At 40.8% G+C, this 18115-nt stretch overlaps 1 protein-coding gene across 1 annotated transcript in view; it reads right to left on the reverse strand.

Annotated features, from left to right (window-relative positions):
• Positions 1-16362, reverse strand: part of LRRC56 (leucine rich repeat containing 56) — a 56356-nt gene extending 39994 nt beyond the window's left edge. The window contains exons 1-2 of the mRNA XM_059849161.1: positions 16140-16362; positions 7125-7289 (exon numbers count right to left, since the gene is read on the reverse strand). Coding sequence (XP_059705144.1) covers positions 7125-7280 — 156 coding nt within the window. The 5' untranslated portion in view covers positions 7281-7289; positions 16140-16362. The remainder of the gene's footprint in view (positions 1-7124; positions 7290-16139) is intronic.
• Positions 16363-18115: the final 1753 nt, after the last annotated feature.

Here is an 18115-nt window from a genome sequence, read left to right on the forward strand (position 1 = left end):
AAGAATATCCAGTTAATTTTGCAAGGAAAAAAGGGTGGTTGCAACATTCCTGCTCATTAGGTAACATTTTTATTGTGCACAAGTGGCTGCAACTTCCGCTGATGTTCCATGTCCTCTTACAAAGGACTAAAACCAGTCTGAGTGCAACTGAGATGGCAGTTCAAAAGGACATGGTTTCCAGAAAATGCTGAGCATTCCTTCTTGAAAAGCTGTCCCCCTTTATAAGGTATTGACTTGTACTCCTAAGAAACAGAATTATCCAATACCTTCAACTGCTTTTGAACTATTTTTAAAACATTATGTTTAAAATTATTTTTTAATCTTATTTTTATTTAACTGTGATTTTAAACAGGCTGAACATAAGAAAGCTTCTAAGACTCTATCCCCACATGCAGTCACCACAAAATGTGTTTTGCCTTTGCAAAGGCAGCAAACTTAACAGCTACAGACAGCTTTCTCCTTCCAAGTGAACACAAGATCCCTCATGGCAAGACACATTTTGCAGCAACCCTTTTCAGCAGATGACACTGTCTGTCACATAGCACGAGATTATGTGTGAAACGAGAGCTAGCTGATGTCCTGGCATAGAACCATGCACTTGGGTTGCTGGATTTGGATGCAAGCTCACTGACATTAAAGGAAGAAGCTTCTGAAAAATACCTCCCTGCTTGCCATCAAAATAGTTTTAAGAGCCCACATCAGAACAGGAAGAAGTCTCAGAACAAGTAATAAGCTCAGGGTCACACACTTTGTCAGTTGAGTAGCAAAAGGTCCTGATACCCCAAGGAGTCTTTGCTCCCTTTTTGTCCTTTTCTCCTTTGCTATCTGCAAGTTCCCTGCATGCTGTCCTTCCCCTGCTGTATTCCAGACAGCCTCCCTCCACAGTTCTGCTCCCTGATCTTTTTTTTCAAAATTCAAGTAAAAAACCTGCATGAAGTTATATTCTCTCCTTGTCTAGGGTTCCCTATTCCTTTTTCTCGTACCAGGGATTACCAGTATCATTCCTTGCCCTCCTTTTCCTCTTCCTGATCCACTATTTGTACCTTTCCCATTGTCTGAGAGATGAGGTGCTAAGTGCACCTGTATTTTGTACTGCAATAGGCAGAACTGTGACTCCAGTGCTGGAAAGGGTTATTGGCTGTCAGCACCAGCTCTTTGAACTATAGATAGCTGCCCTGAAGCATATGCTAACCAGATGAGACAAACTCCACACATTCTCAGTGCCCACCTCCCTGTTCTGCATTTCCAAGAGTCTCTATGACAATCACTGTCCTTCCATCTGCTGATGGTGAGGAGATGCTGGGACAGCTTGAAACCAATTTGCTGTGGGATGCACAAGATAGTGCAGTACATAAAGGAAATGGGAAATGCTCTTGGGTAGAGGATATGAGCTCATTTAAAGGCACAAAGGGACTGAGACCCCAGATGTTGTCTGCAAGAGACTCAGCAAGCAAAGGACAGAGCAGCAGTTGAAGAGGAGGATAGGTGGGGAATGGTTCCTGTGAAAGATTGTTAGACATTGCTACTCTCCAGACACCATTCCTGGCATGCTGGTGTACCTGCAAGTGTGATACTTCTCATGTCACAGCTAAAATTCTGACACCAAGAACTGGGGACATTTCGGGAAGGGAGTGGAAACATTTAAGCAAAAATGAAACTTATTTAGCAAGATCTTCTATTTATGCTGATGTTTAATGTCAAAGCATGGGAACCTCCATCAAAACTTGAGAGAAGGGATATTTTGGATGAATTTTGCTGCAAGAGAAAATAAGAAAATTACTACCCAACACACTGAAAGGGTCATCAGCTTGGATAGAGAGATGTCTGACATCATGTGGATAGAAGTGATGCTCAGTCTCTCTTCATTCCTAGGGCCATCCCAGGTCTAGGACAGGCTCCTGCCCTGATTCAGAGGTGTCCCACTGTGGTTTCAGGCAATGACTGCCTGGCCATAGCTTAAATGGGCTGTTCTGACAGCCAGGGACAGAATGTCTCTGCCTGTGCCCCAGGAATGCTTACAGACATGAAGGTGCTGTACATCTAGCTGTTTCTTTAGCTGTTTCCAGCTGCTCAGCCTCCATGTAGAGCAAACAGAGAGGGACCAAGGATCTGTTTTAGGCAAAGAGTGGGACATATTCACAGCTATTTTAGATCAAAAAGATACCTTGAAAAAAACAATATAATTCTAAGCTGAGTGCTGGTATTCAGAGAGGACTCTGCTTGCCACCCATCAGTTAGAGAGAGATGTTTTCTGAAAAAAATCAAACATAAAAATCTTTCTGGCACATTGTGTTGAAGAAGGTCTGAAAGGTTGATCCTGAGCAGCAGTTTGACACTCCACCATAAATTTTTTTATTTGAAAGGACACATTTCCATGGTAAAGCACTGCACAAATCTTTGAAGATACTTCAAATACAGGGTAAACAAAACAAAGACTAATAAAGCTCACTTTGCATTTTTTCACCTTCTTCAAAATAGGAGTACAACTATTTTTCATGAAGAAGCTACTGATAAATAATTTAGCCAGTATTTTAAGAAGCATGTCCATGATGTTTCACAAACCATTCCCACCATGCAAAATGTCTGGCCAACTGGGGACTGTCCACTGGCTTGGAAAGCTTCTTTTCTGACTGACAAGAAAAGCCAGTAAGTATTCTGTAGAAAATTGCAAGTGAGAAATACTTCTGTGCTTGCAGGGCTTCCCAACTGGCAGAGCAGTCACCTGGGGATGCTGGGAAATCCAGTTCAAATCCCACTTGCAGCTATCTGTAAATTCCTTAATTGACAAATAATATCTCTTCAGTCAAAACTGGCACACACAACTGATATCTTCTCCCTTCCCTAGATTTTTCACATACTCTAAGAAAAGTAGGCATGTTGCTGAAGAACAAGTTGCATGCAGCTGTCAGAGAAATATTTCCAGCTGTGCATTTATTTTGCTGATCCTGGTTAATTTGGCTAAGACAGGAATTCCAGAGTGGTGAGCTTGTTCTCTTTGAATACTACACCTGTATGCAAATTCTGAATTCATGTCCATTCATGTGTTTATTGCCTTTTTTTTTTTTTTTGACAAAGTATAATCTCTCCTTCACAAAAAAAAAAAAAGTTGATAAAAGTATGACAAAATATTTCTCCTAAGAAGAAAAATATTGGCAAATTAATAGGCCTTAAGTGATGCAATAAAAGGGAATAGAACTTCTCTGTGCCTCCACATGCAAACTTCCTTTCAAAAGGGATAAATGCTGCAGATGCCCATAACTAAAATATTTAGTTGTATTTCACTACTTTCAGCATATACTTATAGGTACATTCTTCTCTCAGCTCAGATGAAGAGATTAATCCTTCAGCAGATCCAAATTCAGTCAAATTCAGTCCCCTCCATTCCCTTACTCTACCTAATTTAATCAAGATTCTGCACTGTCTTGATGTCCAGTTATTTTCCTCAAATCCATTTATCTTACAGCTGTGAGGAAAACTTTCTGCAAAAGAAAAAAGGAAACAATTGAGCCACTTCAGCAAGAATTCAATCTGTTGTTCCAGGACCCTCCAGCATTTTTTTTTTCCCGTGAGGATGAGTGCATACCATATGAAAAACACCCTAACCTCCTGAGCAACAAAACTAAACACCACATCCGAACACGTGTTCCTAAGTTTGGAAACATGATTAGCTGGAGCAGGATCAATAAAAAGCAAAATTAGAGAATACTTCCTTTCTTCTCTAAAGATCACACACAAATGTGATTGGGTTTTATAATGTGACAATGTCTGGAAGATCATTTGACCTTGTAAAATGAGTTTCTTCTGAGAAGTGGAGTGCTTTTAGTGGAAGTCAGGAAAAGATCCTTTGCAAACAGCAGGGAGAAGACTGGGGTTGATAGAATAAAATAAAAATGTGATTAAAGACAGGTGGCACCCTCAATTTCAGTTTCTCTACATTTAATGAAAAATCAGTGTCACAGCCCTAACAGAGTTAAAAATTAATTGCCCACTGCCAGCCAGTTTTCAGAGCAAAGTGAGAATTTGCTCACCCTGGTATTCTACAATATCTGACAACCACACATAAGGATGGGCAGAGCAGGGAAATATTAATAGGAAAATAACACGGAAAACATAGAGCTGAAAATATTAATAGGACAGGTACAAATGGAAAAGCAAGAATGCCTGTTCCTATAGAGGAAGTATAAAGAGTACACCAGAAAATTGGTATTGATACTAGCAGAAAGAAAAAAATTGACATCTAATGATACCAACCCTTGCATCAAAAGCTTTTGACCTGTATCTTGGATGAAGGACATTCAGATATAAAAAGGTGTTACACAACAGTGCAGCAAGAGAGCTGGCAGCAAGAAGAAACTAGAAAATGTGGTTAACAAAATGGAAGCTTAGAATCATACAGCATTTGAAGTGAACATCATGCTGAAACGAGACTACAGAAGACTGCAAACTCCATGATGAATGAGCATAAAGTCTAAATGAGAGGTCCACAATGGAGAGAAGAAAATGGGCAACAGTCCAATGGTTTTGTAGAAGTCATCTTTTGTTCTACTTGGTCCAAGAAAGCAAAAAAGGAAAGGGGAAAAAAAAAATAAAATCAGTCTAAGCCAAACTTTCCTCTTTTTGGAGGAAAACAATGCAGCAAGTGGATAAAAAGTAAAGAAACACAAGTGTCACAAGTTTTAGAGAGTTCTTAATAATGCAGACTGATAATGGTTTCACTACAAAACAGACAGCCACCCCTCTTGGAAAAAGGAAAAAATGAATCAAATGTGCAGGCAGAAATCAGGCTGCAGCTCAAGGTGCCAAATCTACACAGCATCTGCACAATTAGACTTTGCAGCGTCCCCAAACTCAAACCAAACTGGGGCAAGACAGACCATTGTGAGGACAAGGAGTAAAGCTGAATATGTGTCTCAGGAAAAAAAACCTTCCTCAGGAACATCTATAAGGTGTCCAAAAATTTGCCTACACAACACTACAGAAGTGTAGCCCATGCCTTTATTTGAATGTAAAACAATTTTACTTTAATGAGCCTGTATTTTAAAAGTCTATTAGTTTCTTTCTCAGAGCACTTCAACAGATACAATCAATAACTCCTAAAATATTCACATCAATAAAACAATCAAAAAGATACTGCAATTGTATTGATTTAAGCAAGACAACCTTTCAAACCATTTGACTGTCAATGGCACGTGGGTCCTTAAAGAATTATGCATGTGAAAACTTGTTTTGTATTAAATGTTTGAACATTCTGAACATTTGCAAATCCAGAGGAAGCAAATTTATGGCAGCAGTGGTTTCCATTTGATCAACACAAAGGTCAGAGAATAGATAGATGGGGTATGTTATTAAAACAAGCTATAAACACTGTAAATGTTTCCTTGACAATGTCATGTAGTTTTTTCTCTGAGCAGGAGGTATCCCAGCTATGACAACACAAATGCTGGGTTCCAGGACAGGAAATAAGCGTGTCCAGAAAAATTAGCAGGACAGTGTACTTCATTTAAAAGAATCTTTGAAATGAGATTCCTTACAAGTGTTAAAACCCACATCTCAAAAAAGACAAAACTCAATTATTTAACTTCTTATTGCCATTTTTAAAAAAGTTACAGAGTAATAAACAGCAACTTCATAGGATGTAGGTAACATTGTCTTACATATACTTTTCTGCTTACAGTTTGCTGTGAATTAAAAGCAGCAGAGCTTCAGAAAGGGAACTTCATGCCAATGAAAGAACTTCCTAAGGGTTTCATTCAGAGTTGATTGAATCAGAGGGCAGCTGTTTTGGTTACTCTAATGGGCTTTGGTTCGTGCCCTAACAATACAGACTAATCTGAGAGGTTCCCATCAGATTTATACAGGCTGCTGTAGGCCACAAACACATTAGACTGGCCCAATTCTATGCCAGGTTTTAAAAAAAGACCAAGAAGTGGTCGGAGGTTCTCACGAGCCCAAGGAAAGTGAATGGCACAGACCATACAACCATGCAGCAATTTTTGCCCAGAATGCTTAAAATATCTACTCTGCAGAAAGGGGTTTTTGCACCTTCAACCATTTTATAAACACTAAAAGGCTTGTCTAATTAAGGAACAATAGCTCTGTCTAATCTACAGCATATGGTCAAAATGGTGTCTGGAATGTGGCTGGGGAGTGGCTGGGGAGTGGTGTAAATCTGCAGCTGGAAACCTCCTGTGGAAGCTCGTGTCTCTCCACTGGTGCAGTGGATACACAGGGGATTACAGACGCTTGCAATCACCACCCTGGCTGCTGGGAGCACCTGAACCACAGCCTTGGCAGCCCCATCTGTCTTTCACAAAGGCTCCCCAGCAGGAGAGATTCTTCTGTAGGTCTGCAACAAAGAAAGCCTCTCTCCCCAAGTTCTGCTCTCAACTCTCCCTTCCTTTAGTGTGGAAAAGTGATATTGTTTGGTCAGCTCGTACACATCCCACAGGATTCCACCCTTAATTAGTCCTAAGCAAGTACAATACAGTGGGCAACCAAGTATTATTTCACAAATATTTCACAAAGTGAATTCCTTCATGAAGATTTCAGCATGTGACTCTCTTTCAACAGGCTGCATAGCAAAATCATTTCCCCCAGTCTAAAAGGAACATGACTTTCAAATATGTTTTGAAATTCCTCCCACTTTGACATGTATAGAAAGTACTTCTATCATTTGCAGAATATTTAATTGGCTTCTTAGCAGGACAGAGGATTTCACTAACTCAGAGGAAAAAAACTTGTGCTTTTAAAGTTACATTTCCAATCTTCAGAACAAGATTAATGGAAATTCTTTTTCTAATGCTAAGATTCAAGGTACTCCAGATGGCATTAATGAGATCTGTGTAGACTATAATTATGCTACCTGTACTTTTCTTCAGGCTGCTTCAAGATTCCTAGCAATAAACATAACCACAATCATGCTGAGAATACTTTTCTTAGGAAACGAGGTGAAAGGAGGACAAACATTTGATATACTTTCATAAGACAGAATCTACTTTACGCAGAAATCTAAATGTCAGAGGCAGCAATCTACAATCAGTACAATAGCAGTTGGAAGGTTAATACAGTTCTGTATATGCCAGTTTGCCTCTTCCACTTCATTAAAAAGTTGGATGTCTACTCACCAGTTTCCTGGGGGAAAGATGTTCATCCATAAGCAGCTCTCCATCATCTTTAATCAGCAGACTGGGATTTGTGTTGCCTTGCCAATTCAAATCAGTTTCCTGGTCTTCAGATGAGCCTGGATGAGAAACTCTGTCAGGATTCCACTTCAGGTCCATCTCAACATGCTTTGGACAAAAGGATAACAAGCAGTCGGATTTTTCTACCTGTATTTATTATTTTCCTGTCAGCAAAATCTATTTTGACTCCTATGGAAAGACAGAAAATGCCTGTGGAGATACAGGTTTCTTTAATCAGCACAAACCCAAAGCTATGCATTACATAACAGGCTCACCCTTTTCTTCACCCTCAAGAGTTACCCAAGTCTCACACCTCATTCAGCTTTGAGTGTAAGCTCTCATAGCAAACTATGTTTCCAGGCACACAAGAAGCTGGCCATGCCTACAGCTCTGTACAAAGAAGAAAGCTAAGAACAAACTACTCCACTCATCCTTCTCTAGTGTTAGTGAGCTTCCCATCCATACAGGCTCCCTGCCTCCCCATTTCCTCTTGAGAAACATGAGCAACACCCAGCAAAACTCTGCAGGACTCCAGACTGCAAGTGCCAGTACCAAGGTGCAACACCACCTCTCAAGCATTTTGAGCTCTGCCTGCAGGTAGTATGGACAAAACCTGTCTGTGTTTGCTGTCCTAAATCAAACATCCCAGCACTGTTACTGACTCTAGGTTAGGCAGGCAATGGCTACTGACTTCTAGTTCTAAAGACAGTCGTGGAGAAAATAAATTAAAAATGCAATTTAAATAAAATTGTGCTTCCTTCAATTGAGGAATGAAATACAAAGTTTGAAGATGAAACACTTCAGATGTGGTCATTCTTCAATTCCCAAAGATATCACTTTCACAGAAATATTAACAATTAACTTTGAAATATGAGTAAGCATATGTACACCTGTCAGAGTAAAAAAGCAATCAGCTGTACCCAAATGGTACAAGCATTACTGCGATTTATACAGCTATTTACTACTACTTGGCAACAAGGAAGTATCACAGCTGGAAACACTGCTGTAACAACAAAAGACTAGACTAGAGAAAAGCTGTCTTGCTCTGCTGAAGGGACACCTGCAGTTTTGTTCTATTCTCCACTGCGAAGCAATATTTATTCTTAGTGCTGGAAAAGTAATTAAATTATCAAGCTAATCATAACTGGCTGACAAAGCATCAGTGGTGGCCAAGACCTGAGAATTACCACTTTCCTTCCTCCTCAGACTAATAAACAGTTAAGCACAGGAGTAACTTATGTTAGGACAAATAGGAATTCTGACTGCTCAGCTGGTCATCTCTACTTGAGAGAACTGACTTGGTACAAGGTGAAAGAAATTTGGATCAAAAAGACTTCTTCTTTTGACAGCTCAAGTCCAGTCAAAATTCTTCACTTGCACAAGAAAAAGAAATTCAGAGTACTCTGTACTGTCAGAAAAAAACCAGCAGCCTTATCCAAACAAAAACAGCAAAAAAACCCCGATGATACACCAAACCTCACACTGCAGAACCTACTACACTCTGAAGGGAGGAACCAAACCCTCAGATTCCTAAGTTAAGTTCTCCTTCTGTTCACTCATCAGGGCAAAAGAAGCCCACAGAAAGCAAACCCTACTTTTTCCAGGTCACTGCACCTACCTGGCAAGCACTCCTACAGGAGAAGCTGACTGCTCAAATGTGCTACACCTAAGCCACAGAAATATTCAATGCCTAAAAAACATGTTAAGGAACAAATTCTTCAGCGTCTCAGAACTCCTTTCAATCTTTCTTACAGGCTTATAAAATAACCACCATAAAGTGAATTGAGTAGTGATATTTGCAGCTTCTAAAACCTCAGCATACCTATAGTAGTATAAGGACAACTTCCATACTTCAGCTGATTAGGAGGGAAAAGAGTCCTCAAAAACACTGTCTTGCATTTTAGAAGAAAAGTTACAATACATAAATTTCTATTACCTGTTTCTTTTTCTAAAGAATTCTAGAATTTCTTAGACTTTTTTCCCTCTACTTTCTTTAGAACAAGTCAGTATGATTTAGTCAGTATGGATCTGCAAGAGTCATCAGTTGTCCAAGAAAATTGAACAATCTTCTGTGATATGAAGACCTTCTGGTGTTGTCATTATTTTCCTAAGAAGGAATTATTTTGGTCAATAACTGATTTGGAGTAGAATATTCTTGTCACATAAATTCTGGACTCCTTTGCTGATTGCACAAGACTTGTGTTGGATTGTGTGCAAGTACTGGTGGTTCTTTCTCATTCAAATGAAGACTGTTATTATCCAGAGATAATCTTGTACGTGATCAGAGCCAAGTGGAGCAGTAGTCAGAGAACACTGATGTAATGTGCGAGTGAAAAATGAGATAACAGCAGGACTTTGGAGATGCAGGCTGTAAAGAGTTAACACACTCACATAAAACAAATTACTGTTCTCTCCCTGTTGGGCCATCACCATCACATTTCAGAACATCCTCAAATCTTTGAAACATGTTGATACAGCATTTACTTTAGGCTTGACAAGAAGGAGATCAATTTGTGGCTTAATATCTGAAGTAATACTTTGTTTTATACTTCCTGCTATTGATCTGCTCTTGTAATTATTGTAACATTGGATTAGCGAGGAGAAAAGCATTTTCATTACAAATTGTTTGGGATCAAGTTGAATTTTTGTCAGCAAGCAAAACTATTTTTTTTACATGTTTCTATCACTTCAAAGCTTTCTCCAGAGACTAAAGAACCTCCTTCTGAACATGGATCAAAAAAACATGTTCAAAATGAGACTGTAGAAAAATTAAGAGTGCAGAAATCCTAGTGGTGAGGTGCCAATATTTAATAAAATCCATGAACCTCTGAAATCTTCAGCACAGCGTAGGAGCAAGAAGGGGGCCTGGCACATTTGTCCTCCTAGAGACACAGGAGTCACATTGCTCATTTTCATCAGGTCCATCTGATGAACCTACAACTCTGCCAAACGCACAGGACAGCCAACCCTGACCCAAACGAGTGTTAGCCTCGGTGGGACAGTTTACAAGGACTGCAAAGCCTTCTGCTGTCACTAAAGAGGTGTGAAAAGCCACAAACCTGAAGATTTCCTTCACAAACAAGGTGGTTGCAGTGGATGTATGTTGGATCCATGTGCTGAACAGAACCATTCCCACAGCGCTTTGTGGGACACACAAGGACGGAAGCTAACTGCACCTACACAAACCTGCAGTGAATCCAGTGGGACAACACAGCAGTACTGGTAAGCACCAGTGTGTCAGGGGAAGAGAAAATGGCTGGAAAATAATGGGGGTTTTATACCACTTGTGAACACTGAGAAGAATAAAAGATGGAAAGAAATCAATAAATTAGTTTTTGCAGGATTTGCATCAAAACTCTTAACTTGGCAGACTGTTACTTGTGTGGATAACTAGAAGCAAATAGTCATTGAGTGCAGGAGAAATCAATGACCAGAGCAGTGAGATGGAAGATTTTGAAATCTACAAAGAGTTAATCTGCCAACCTCCTCTAATGCTGCCACTCTCCTTACCCAAGTGAGTGTCTGTAATCATGGTAAGTTATTCAATTCACAGACATGTTGTGACAGTTCATTAAAAACTGCAGGACACTTTCAACATATATAAATACCAGTAATAAAAACCATTATTAAAATTAAATGATCCTTGGAACAACATGTTATTTAAAATCCCTTCAGAATACTGTAATTTGCTAGGAAGAAATTGGCAGAGAATAATTATTTGATGTTCTTAGGGTCTGACAATCTGGTAAGACTCCAAGATTTTATTTTCCTGCTACAAGATTTATCGAAGAGTCAGCGACAGGATGGTGTATTCTTCATTAAATATATATTAATACTCATTTCAAATTCAGCAATTGCCAGAAATGTTTGACTCAATATTAATTACAGCTTCTTAAGACTGGGAAAGAACCTCTGAACTGTGTGACTAGGCATGATAATTTCTAATGGAGCCTTCATGACATTACCTAAACAGCTTATCCAAGCAATTAAGTTACCATTTAAAAACAAAACAACACCCCCAAACAACAGTAATTAATCAAAATTCACTCTAGAAAAGGCATATACCTCTATATATTAACATCCTATACAAAAAGGAATCTCTACTGCCTCAGGCCAGCTTCTCAACCAGCATTCTCTACTACACTGTGGCTACTCATGCCTTCACTGGACACAAAGTGTGCCATTTCAGTGGGGGCACTGCAATCTCTGGGCCCTTATCTATATTTTTTGGTCACCAGCCAAAACATTCTCTAGGAAGAAAACTCATTTGAGAACCATTGTGCTATCTATCCCTTCATGACAGGAAGCTTGCACTGCAGACTTCCATTTCTCTTGTCTTGCATAATATAATTTTTGTCTGTTTAATTCAGAACCACAAATTACAGTAGTTACCACTGACACAGAATGAAAACAAAGAATTCTGTATTTACTATGGATTTGACAAAACGCTTGGTTTACAAGTCCCAAGAGACCTATGAGTTCCCTTTCTAAGTGTAATTTTGCACAAGTGCACTGCAGATAACCTCTTCTGGAAAATAACTGTTTGGGCAGCTGGAATTTACTATGATGTCATCAGGAAACTACTGTTACAATAATCCACCCATAATGGCAAAAACAGTTCCTGCAAAATTCATGTAATATAAAGCATCCTGCAACACATCAGTCTGTTTTAGCAGGTGCAGCTTCTAAAAAGCTGAAAAATAAGATATCAGTCCTGTTATTAATATGACTTTGTGTGTGTGTATGACCAAACAATCTGATTTAAATCTTCTGGTTTTGTTAGCAGAACAAGGTAACGACTACTTCAGTTATGCGACTTTAAACCCAAGGGATCATGCAAACACTATAAAGAGCATTCATAAATATTCCCCTTCTGTGTCCCACTAAAGAAAAAAAGCTTTTAAGGGAAAGCTGAAATATTAAGACAACAATATCTCATTTAATTAAAAATTCACTCACTTTAATGATACTGAATGACTCGAATGCTTACAATGATATTTTTGTGTAACTGTTCAGTCAATTGGAGGCCCTGGTTCAAGCATCCATTTATATGTCTACAGATTCCGTGTAGATACATAAAATAATAATTTCATCATTACAATTGCATATATAATACTCTTCCCCTGAGATCCTGCTGAGCAGGGTGATGAGAAATGTTTTATCACATGAGTTGGCAATGCCCCCATATGACATAATTCTGGAGCTAGATTGCCAAATTTTTAAGGAAACTTCCCTGTATGACCAGTCTGACATTCACATTCCTACCAGCCCACACCTTCACTGCTGGGACCAAAGTCCCTTCACAGCAGATGACTCCAGTGACCCCAGGGGTGTCCCTCTTGGCTCCCTGCACACCCCACACTCACAGTCACACAGGGTTTGGCTCAGCCCTGGGTTTCCCATGGCAGAGTCCCAGATGTCTGGAACCCTAAAGCAATTTTACTGTGGTGCAGTAACACAAAGAGCTTGAGCTGGTGCCTCTGGGGAGGGACCCCCAACAAAGGAATCCCCAGGTTTTGTACCCTCCATGCCTTTGATAGTCTGGCTTCTTTCTGTTGAGCCCTTGGCTCCGGCTGTGTCCTAGTGTCTGGTCACCTGGCCACTGCCAAAGGTCCCTGTTCCCCAGCCAGGACACAACCTGCAGCTCCCAGCTGCCTGCAACCTGCAGCTGCACACCCAGCTACCAGCTCTAAGTGTATTCCCCAGCATCCTCATAGCAGAATATAAAAGCAGATCACTCTCTATTAAATGTTCTATTACATTTCAAAGAAGAAGTTAACCTGAAGTCCAGTCAATTGGTTTTAGCTTTTCGGGTCCTGTAGTGGAAGGTGGTCAGTGGTAATTTCTGGCTGGCTACAAATGTTCATTGATTCTCTCTGTACTGCAAGTCTCCAGACGGAGGCTATGGATGAATACGGATTATCTAAATCCTTAGATACTGCAAGATACTACAGATTGAGGGTTTTCTTCATATATAGGTGAACTTCCTCTTGTAAGAAAATGTCTCAAGACACTCTTCTGCTATCTGTCCCCACAATGAGCCCTGGAAAAGCAAAGCAGACAGCAGGATGTCTGAACAACAAGGTGAACAACAAGGGTTATGGAAAAACAGAGCTCCAAGGTACCAATGCCTTCACTCTCAGAAGGTTGCCAAATGCACTTAAATTGTTTCACTGGACTATATAACAGCAAGTCCCTCACCATTTTATCAAGGTAGTCAGGAATCTGGAAACCAAGTTTGACCCTTCATGGCCACAAGCTTTTATCCAACAGTGTCCAGACATTAAACAAGGGAGAAATGAGGCTGGTCTAGCTAAAATCCTCTTGTCCTTATGAAGGGGTCCTATCATGGATGGCTAATGACAAGGTACACAGGAGTCAACATATCTGTGCTTGTCACACACACAGATCCTGCCTTAAATGTAGATGTCACTGGAAGATGTATTTACCTTCCTTGCATTTAAAAGGCATAATACAGCAATCACTTAAAAATTCAGATGCTAGGCACATTATTAGACATACTAAAAACGGACATAAGCAAAGCAAGGTTTTGCAGAATCAGTACCTTTGCAAGATGAACAAATAAATTCTAACCCATGGACTCAGAACTGAGTGACAGTCCAAAGCTGCAGAGAAGAAACTCCATGGTTTTGGTCTTCATGGCAGTTTTAAGTATCCACCATTTATAAGAATTTCCAGATTCCAGCTGAGAAAAGGACAATCAAACAGACCTTTTGCCCCCCCTCAGGTACTACTGCATTGCTTTTATGAGCCTTTTGAAACACAAACTTCTGTGCAGGATGAAAATGCATCATATATGGCATTTCTGAGTTTCAACATACTCTGGTTGTCCTCAAACAATTTTCAGTCAATTTTGTTTGGTAATTAACCTATTTAAAGCAAGAGATTCCTTCCCAGCCTGCAAAGCTGTTTGAAGAGTGGCTGGGAAGTTTCTGATTTCCAATGTGTTGCTCACATGGGACAGATTGCATAAAAAGAGAGAGATTCTAGATGAACTTGGAGAGAAACACTGAACAGTGGGTGATGCCACAGGAGCTTATTTAGTAACAGACATTGCCAAAATTTAAGCAAGGGCAGAAGACTCACAGTGGAAAGGAACCTTGAGAAATCAGTCTGGGCTACTGACGAGGTGGCATTATAACTGTGCTGCTGGGCCAAGGCAACTACTGTAGTCAGAAATAGATCCTTTGAAAACACTGTCAGAAACAGAGATAGTCCAAATGATCCTTTCCCTGGCATGCTGCTGTAATTTCTGGCAATCAGTATCTTCCCAGTCCAAAAGGTGAGTCGTGTTCAATGGTTGAGGAAGTGTATGGGGAAGCAATTATTTGTCATGTCTCAGGACATGACAAATAGCCATCCAATGACTAAAGAAGACACAGAAATTTCATCAGAAAGCAGTTTTAAAAACTGAGAAAGAGTATTTTTGCTTTGTATTTATTTAAATTGTGGAAGACAGGCATAGGTTGCTTGGAGGCAAAATTAGAAATTAGGTCAACAGCAGTTAGAACTATGAAGGATACATCCAACTGTCCACGCCATTCATTAAATTATAGCTTTCTTTTGCATCACCTCATTTAATTTCCTCTTCTCTCCAAAGCATTTCATGGGAAGAATTTCAGTTCTGCCATTTACCTTCCAGGATGATCAGCTTTGCACATAAAAATCAAGACAGGGCCATAGAGACAGTACATGAACCTCCACTGTTTTCAACCCCTATTCTCAGAATTTTTAACACTATTTGTCTGTTTGACCAGCTGCAAGATTATATTTTCAGATGACAAACACAATAGCTAAATTCTCTTTCCTAAGTATCAATAATTTACTTAAGCCCCTTTAGTTTTAAACTATTTTTTAGAATGAAGATGTAAAATATGCAAGATAAAGAGCCAGCTTGCTATACCTTGAATATTGCTTCCAGATGTGAGAAGCTGTAGTCAAAGAAAGGTGTGCTCTCTAATTTTTTTTTTAATATCAGAGTCCACAATCTTTTCCTTTTAATACAGACATGCTAGTATTCATTGCATCTGCCATGACAAATCTGGTCTTCTGATTTGTATTATAGCAAGTACTTGTGACCCTACTGATATAAAATAGGTTTTGCTTCCAATTTTTTTTCAAGCCCACATGTGACTCCATAGAAGGTATAAAAACACTAACCATTAGAATAGTAAATGAAAATCATGCAGATATCGCTAAAAAACTTCAGTGAAAAGCTCATTAATTTTCCTATTTAGAAAAGCAACCTCTTTAAAGTTCCTCACAAATAAATATTAATCCATTCCCATTAGTGACAAACGTAGCAATCCCAAATTTATAATATGTTACATAATGTTGCTGTTTTGCAGCACTTTTATACTACCTCAAACATTGAGGATAAACCTGATTTCTTTAACGGTGTCCCCTAAGCAACTTCAGTTAGAAAAGCACCTGCATCATCATCAATAACATCAATTCAGTGCAAAGCTAAACTGACATCTGGTTTCACATGGAATCTGCATCCTGCTTTATATGGGATCAGGTCCCTCGAATTGTGGAAGAACAGGCTGATGGCATCCCAGACCATGGGCAGAGCCTGTTCTTTTACTGACAGCAGCGTACAACTAACAACCTGCCCACAGGTAGATGTATCCATCTATCAATCTCTTGAGGGGTCAGACCTACAGAAGCATACTCATTCTCAGTGTTAAAGCCAAGAGAGAGATCACAAAGTCCAGAAAAAAAATCACCACAACAAAAAAACCTCCACAACAAAACTTGTTAATGCCAGCAACTCTGAGATCCGACATGCCTGAACACTGCACATTTACTCCACAATTTTAGGCAAGTCGAAACCAGACAAAATAACATGAAGAAAAGTAATACTATTCAATGGGAGAGTAATTTTAAAAGGTTCTGAAACATTTTCAGTAATTTGTACATTATAAATTACTTTACCTTTTCTTCCAATGCCACTGCTGTTCTGCATCATTTCCCATTCCTCTCCTACAGAGATTTTAATTTAGTAGTCACAGCTGTTTATCTTCATTAATCTTGACTGACAGGTGCTCATAGTGTTATTTAATTGTACCATGTCCTGCTAAAACAACAGTAAGAACACAATCTTCAAGAGAACAAAAAACAAAACAACAAAACAAACCCAAGAGAGTCTGAGCACTTAGTAATTAATAAAGAGAAGTACTTTATTCACTGTAGCAGCAGAAGTCCATGCTCAAGAGGGGCTTAAAAGTGGAACAGGACACGAAGCAGTAGAGCCTAGAAGAACTTAATGAAAGTGTAACTCATTAGAGTTCCCAAAGAGACCATGAGAAGGTGAAGGACTTGACAGAGAAGCATCTACATAGTTGGGGAAAAAGAAGCTTATTACTGAACAAAAGGAACAGTGATTTCCTGCTAGGAGTAAGTTGATTCTATGTTTGAGAAAACATCGCCATTGGCGTAGCATGGGATAAAATCTTAATATCCATATTTAGTATACTTTCACTGTACCAGTTGTCAGAAAACGTTGCCATGTAAAAGTAGTCACAATGGAAAATAATATTTGAGCAGGAACATTTCTATGAGGACTCAATAGCTATAGAAGACAGGTGCAGAGCCAGAAGAGCACGGGCCTCACAGACAAGACAAAGGGAGAGCTGAAGGTATTCAATTAACTAATTACTGGCTGCTAAAAACTATGAGGGGTAAAGAGAGTTTCTTGCTGACAGAAACCATTTTCCATACCACAGAGGGTCATGAGCAGGGCAGGGACCACACCGGAGCCCCTTCTGCAAGAAGCTGAAGGAACCTTAAAGCCCTAAGTTTGGCACCGGCAAGGCTCTTCAGCCCTTCAAGAGAAGCTGAGGGGGCACCATGGAGGAGCACGTCCTCTCAGTGTGAAACACCTGGGCATACTTCTACAACTTACACCTGCCCAGGATTATTTCTTCATTAACCTCATTCTCCTCAGAGCTCCACCAAAACATAAAATTTAAACACGCTGTTACATCTACCAGAACATAAACAGAGACTTTCAGTCTCAGACCTCAGGTGCTTTCCACCTGCACGTAGGCTGGATTGCTACCGTGATGCACATGCTTTGGTGGGGTTTTCAAACTCTGGGAAGCATTGGAGGTGTCCCAGCCCGGGCGGTGTGTCCCACTCCAGCCTGCGTGTCCCAGCCCGGGCAGTGTGTCCCACACGGACCCCGTGGCCCCCACAAAGGCCTTTTCCCAACGCCCCTGAACCCCGGCGCACAAGCCCTGGGAAAGGAGGGGAACCCAGCCCCACGCCCACCCCCACACACACACAGACACCTCCGGCTCCCACCCTCTCTCCCCACGGGCCGGTTCCTACCTGCCGGCCGTGCCGGGGCCGCGGGGAGAACGGGAGAGCAGCGGGGAGGGAGCGACAGCGGCCGCCCGTCGCCCGGCAACGCCGCGGCCCCGGCACCTGGAGCGGCCCCCGGGCCCGCCCATCCATCCGTCCGTCCGTCCGTCCGTCCGTCCAGCCAGTCGTCCTCCCATCGCACCAGCCCCGCCCGCTGCCCGCGCCGGGAGGAGGAGGAGGAGAGCCTGGAGAGGCTCCCGAGGCAGGAAGGGCTCAGGGCTAGGAGTAGCAGAGCAGCGTGCTTGCAGTGGGAAAAGCGGCAAGGCAAACAGCGGGAGCAAAATGGGGGGAGGAGGGGTGGGCACGGAATTGAGAACAGGAACGGGACGGGAAAGGAAGCAGGACCTGTGTGGGATTTGGGTGACAGGTGATCACACTGCTGAAGGAGGGGTTGGGGACATCTCTGTTCCACACAACATCCAAAACCTTTGCCGGCCGATGAAAAACCAAGGACATCATCATGCACAAAGGTGATCCCACATGCCTGCAGCGTGTGCAAAAAATGCAGCGTGTGCAAAAAATGCAGCTTGTGGCAGTTAACAAGG

This window comes from Haemorhous mexicanus, chromosome 6, assembly GCF_027477595.1.
Source record: "Haemorhous mexicanus isolate bHaeMex1 chromosome 6, bHaeMex1.pri, whole genome shotgun sequence".
NCBI classification, from domain to species: Eukaryota; Metazoa; Chordata; class Aves; order Passeriformes; family Fringillidae; genus Haemorhous; species Haemorhous mexicanus.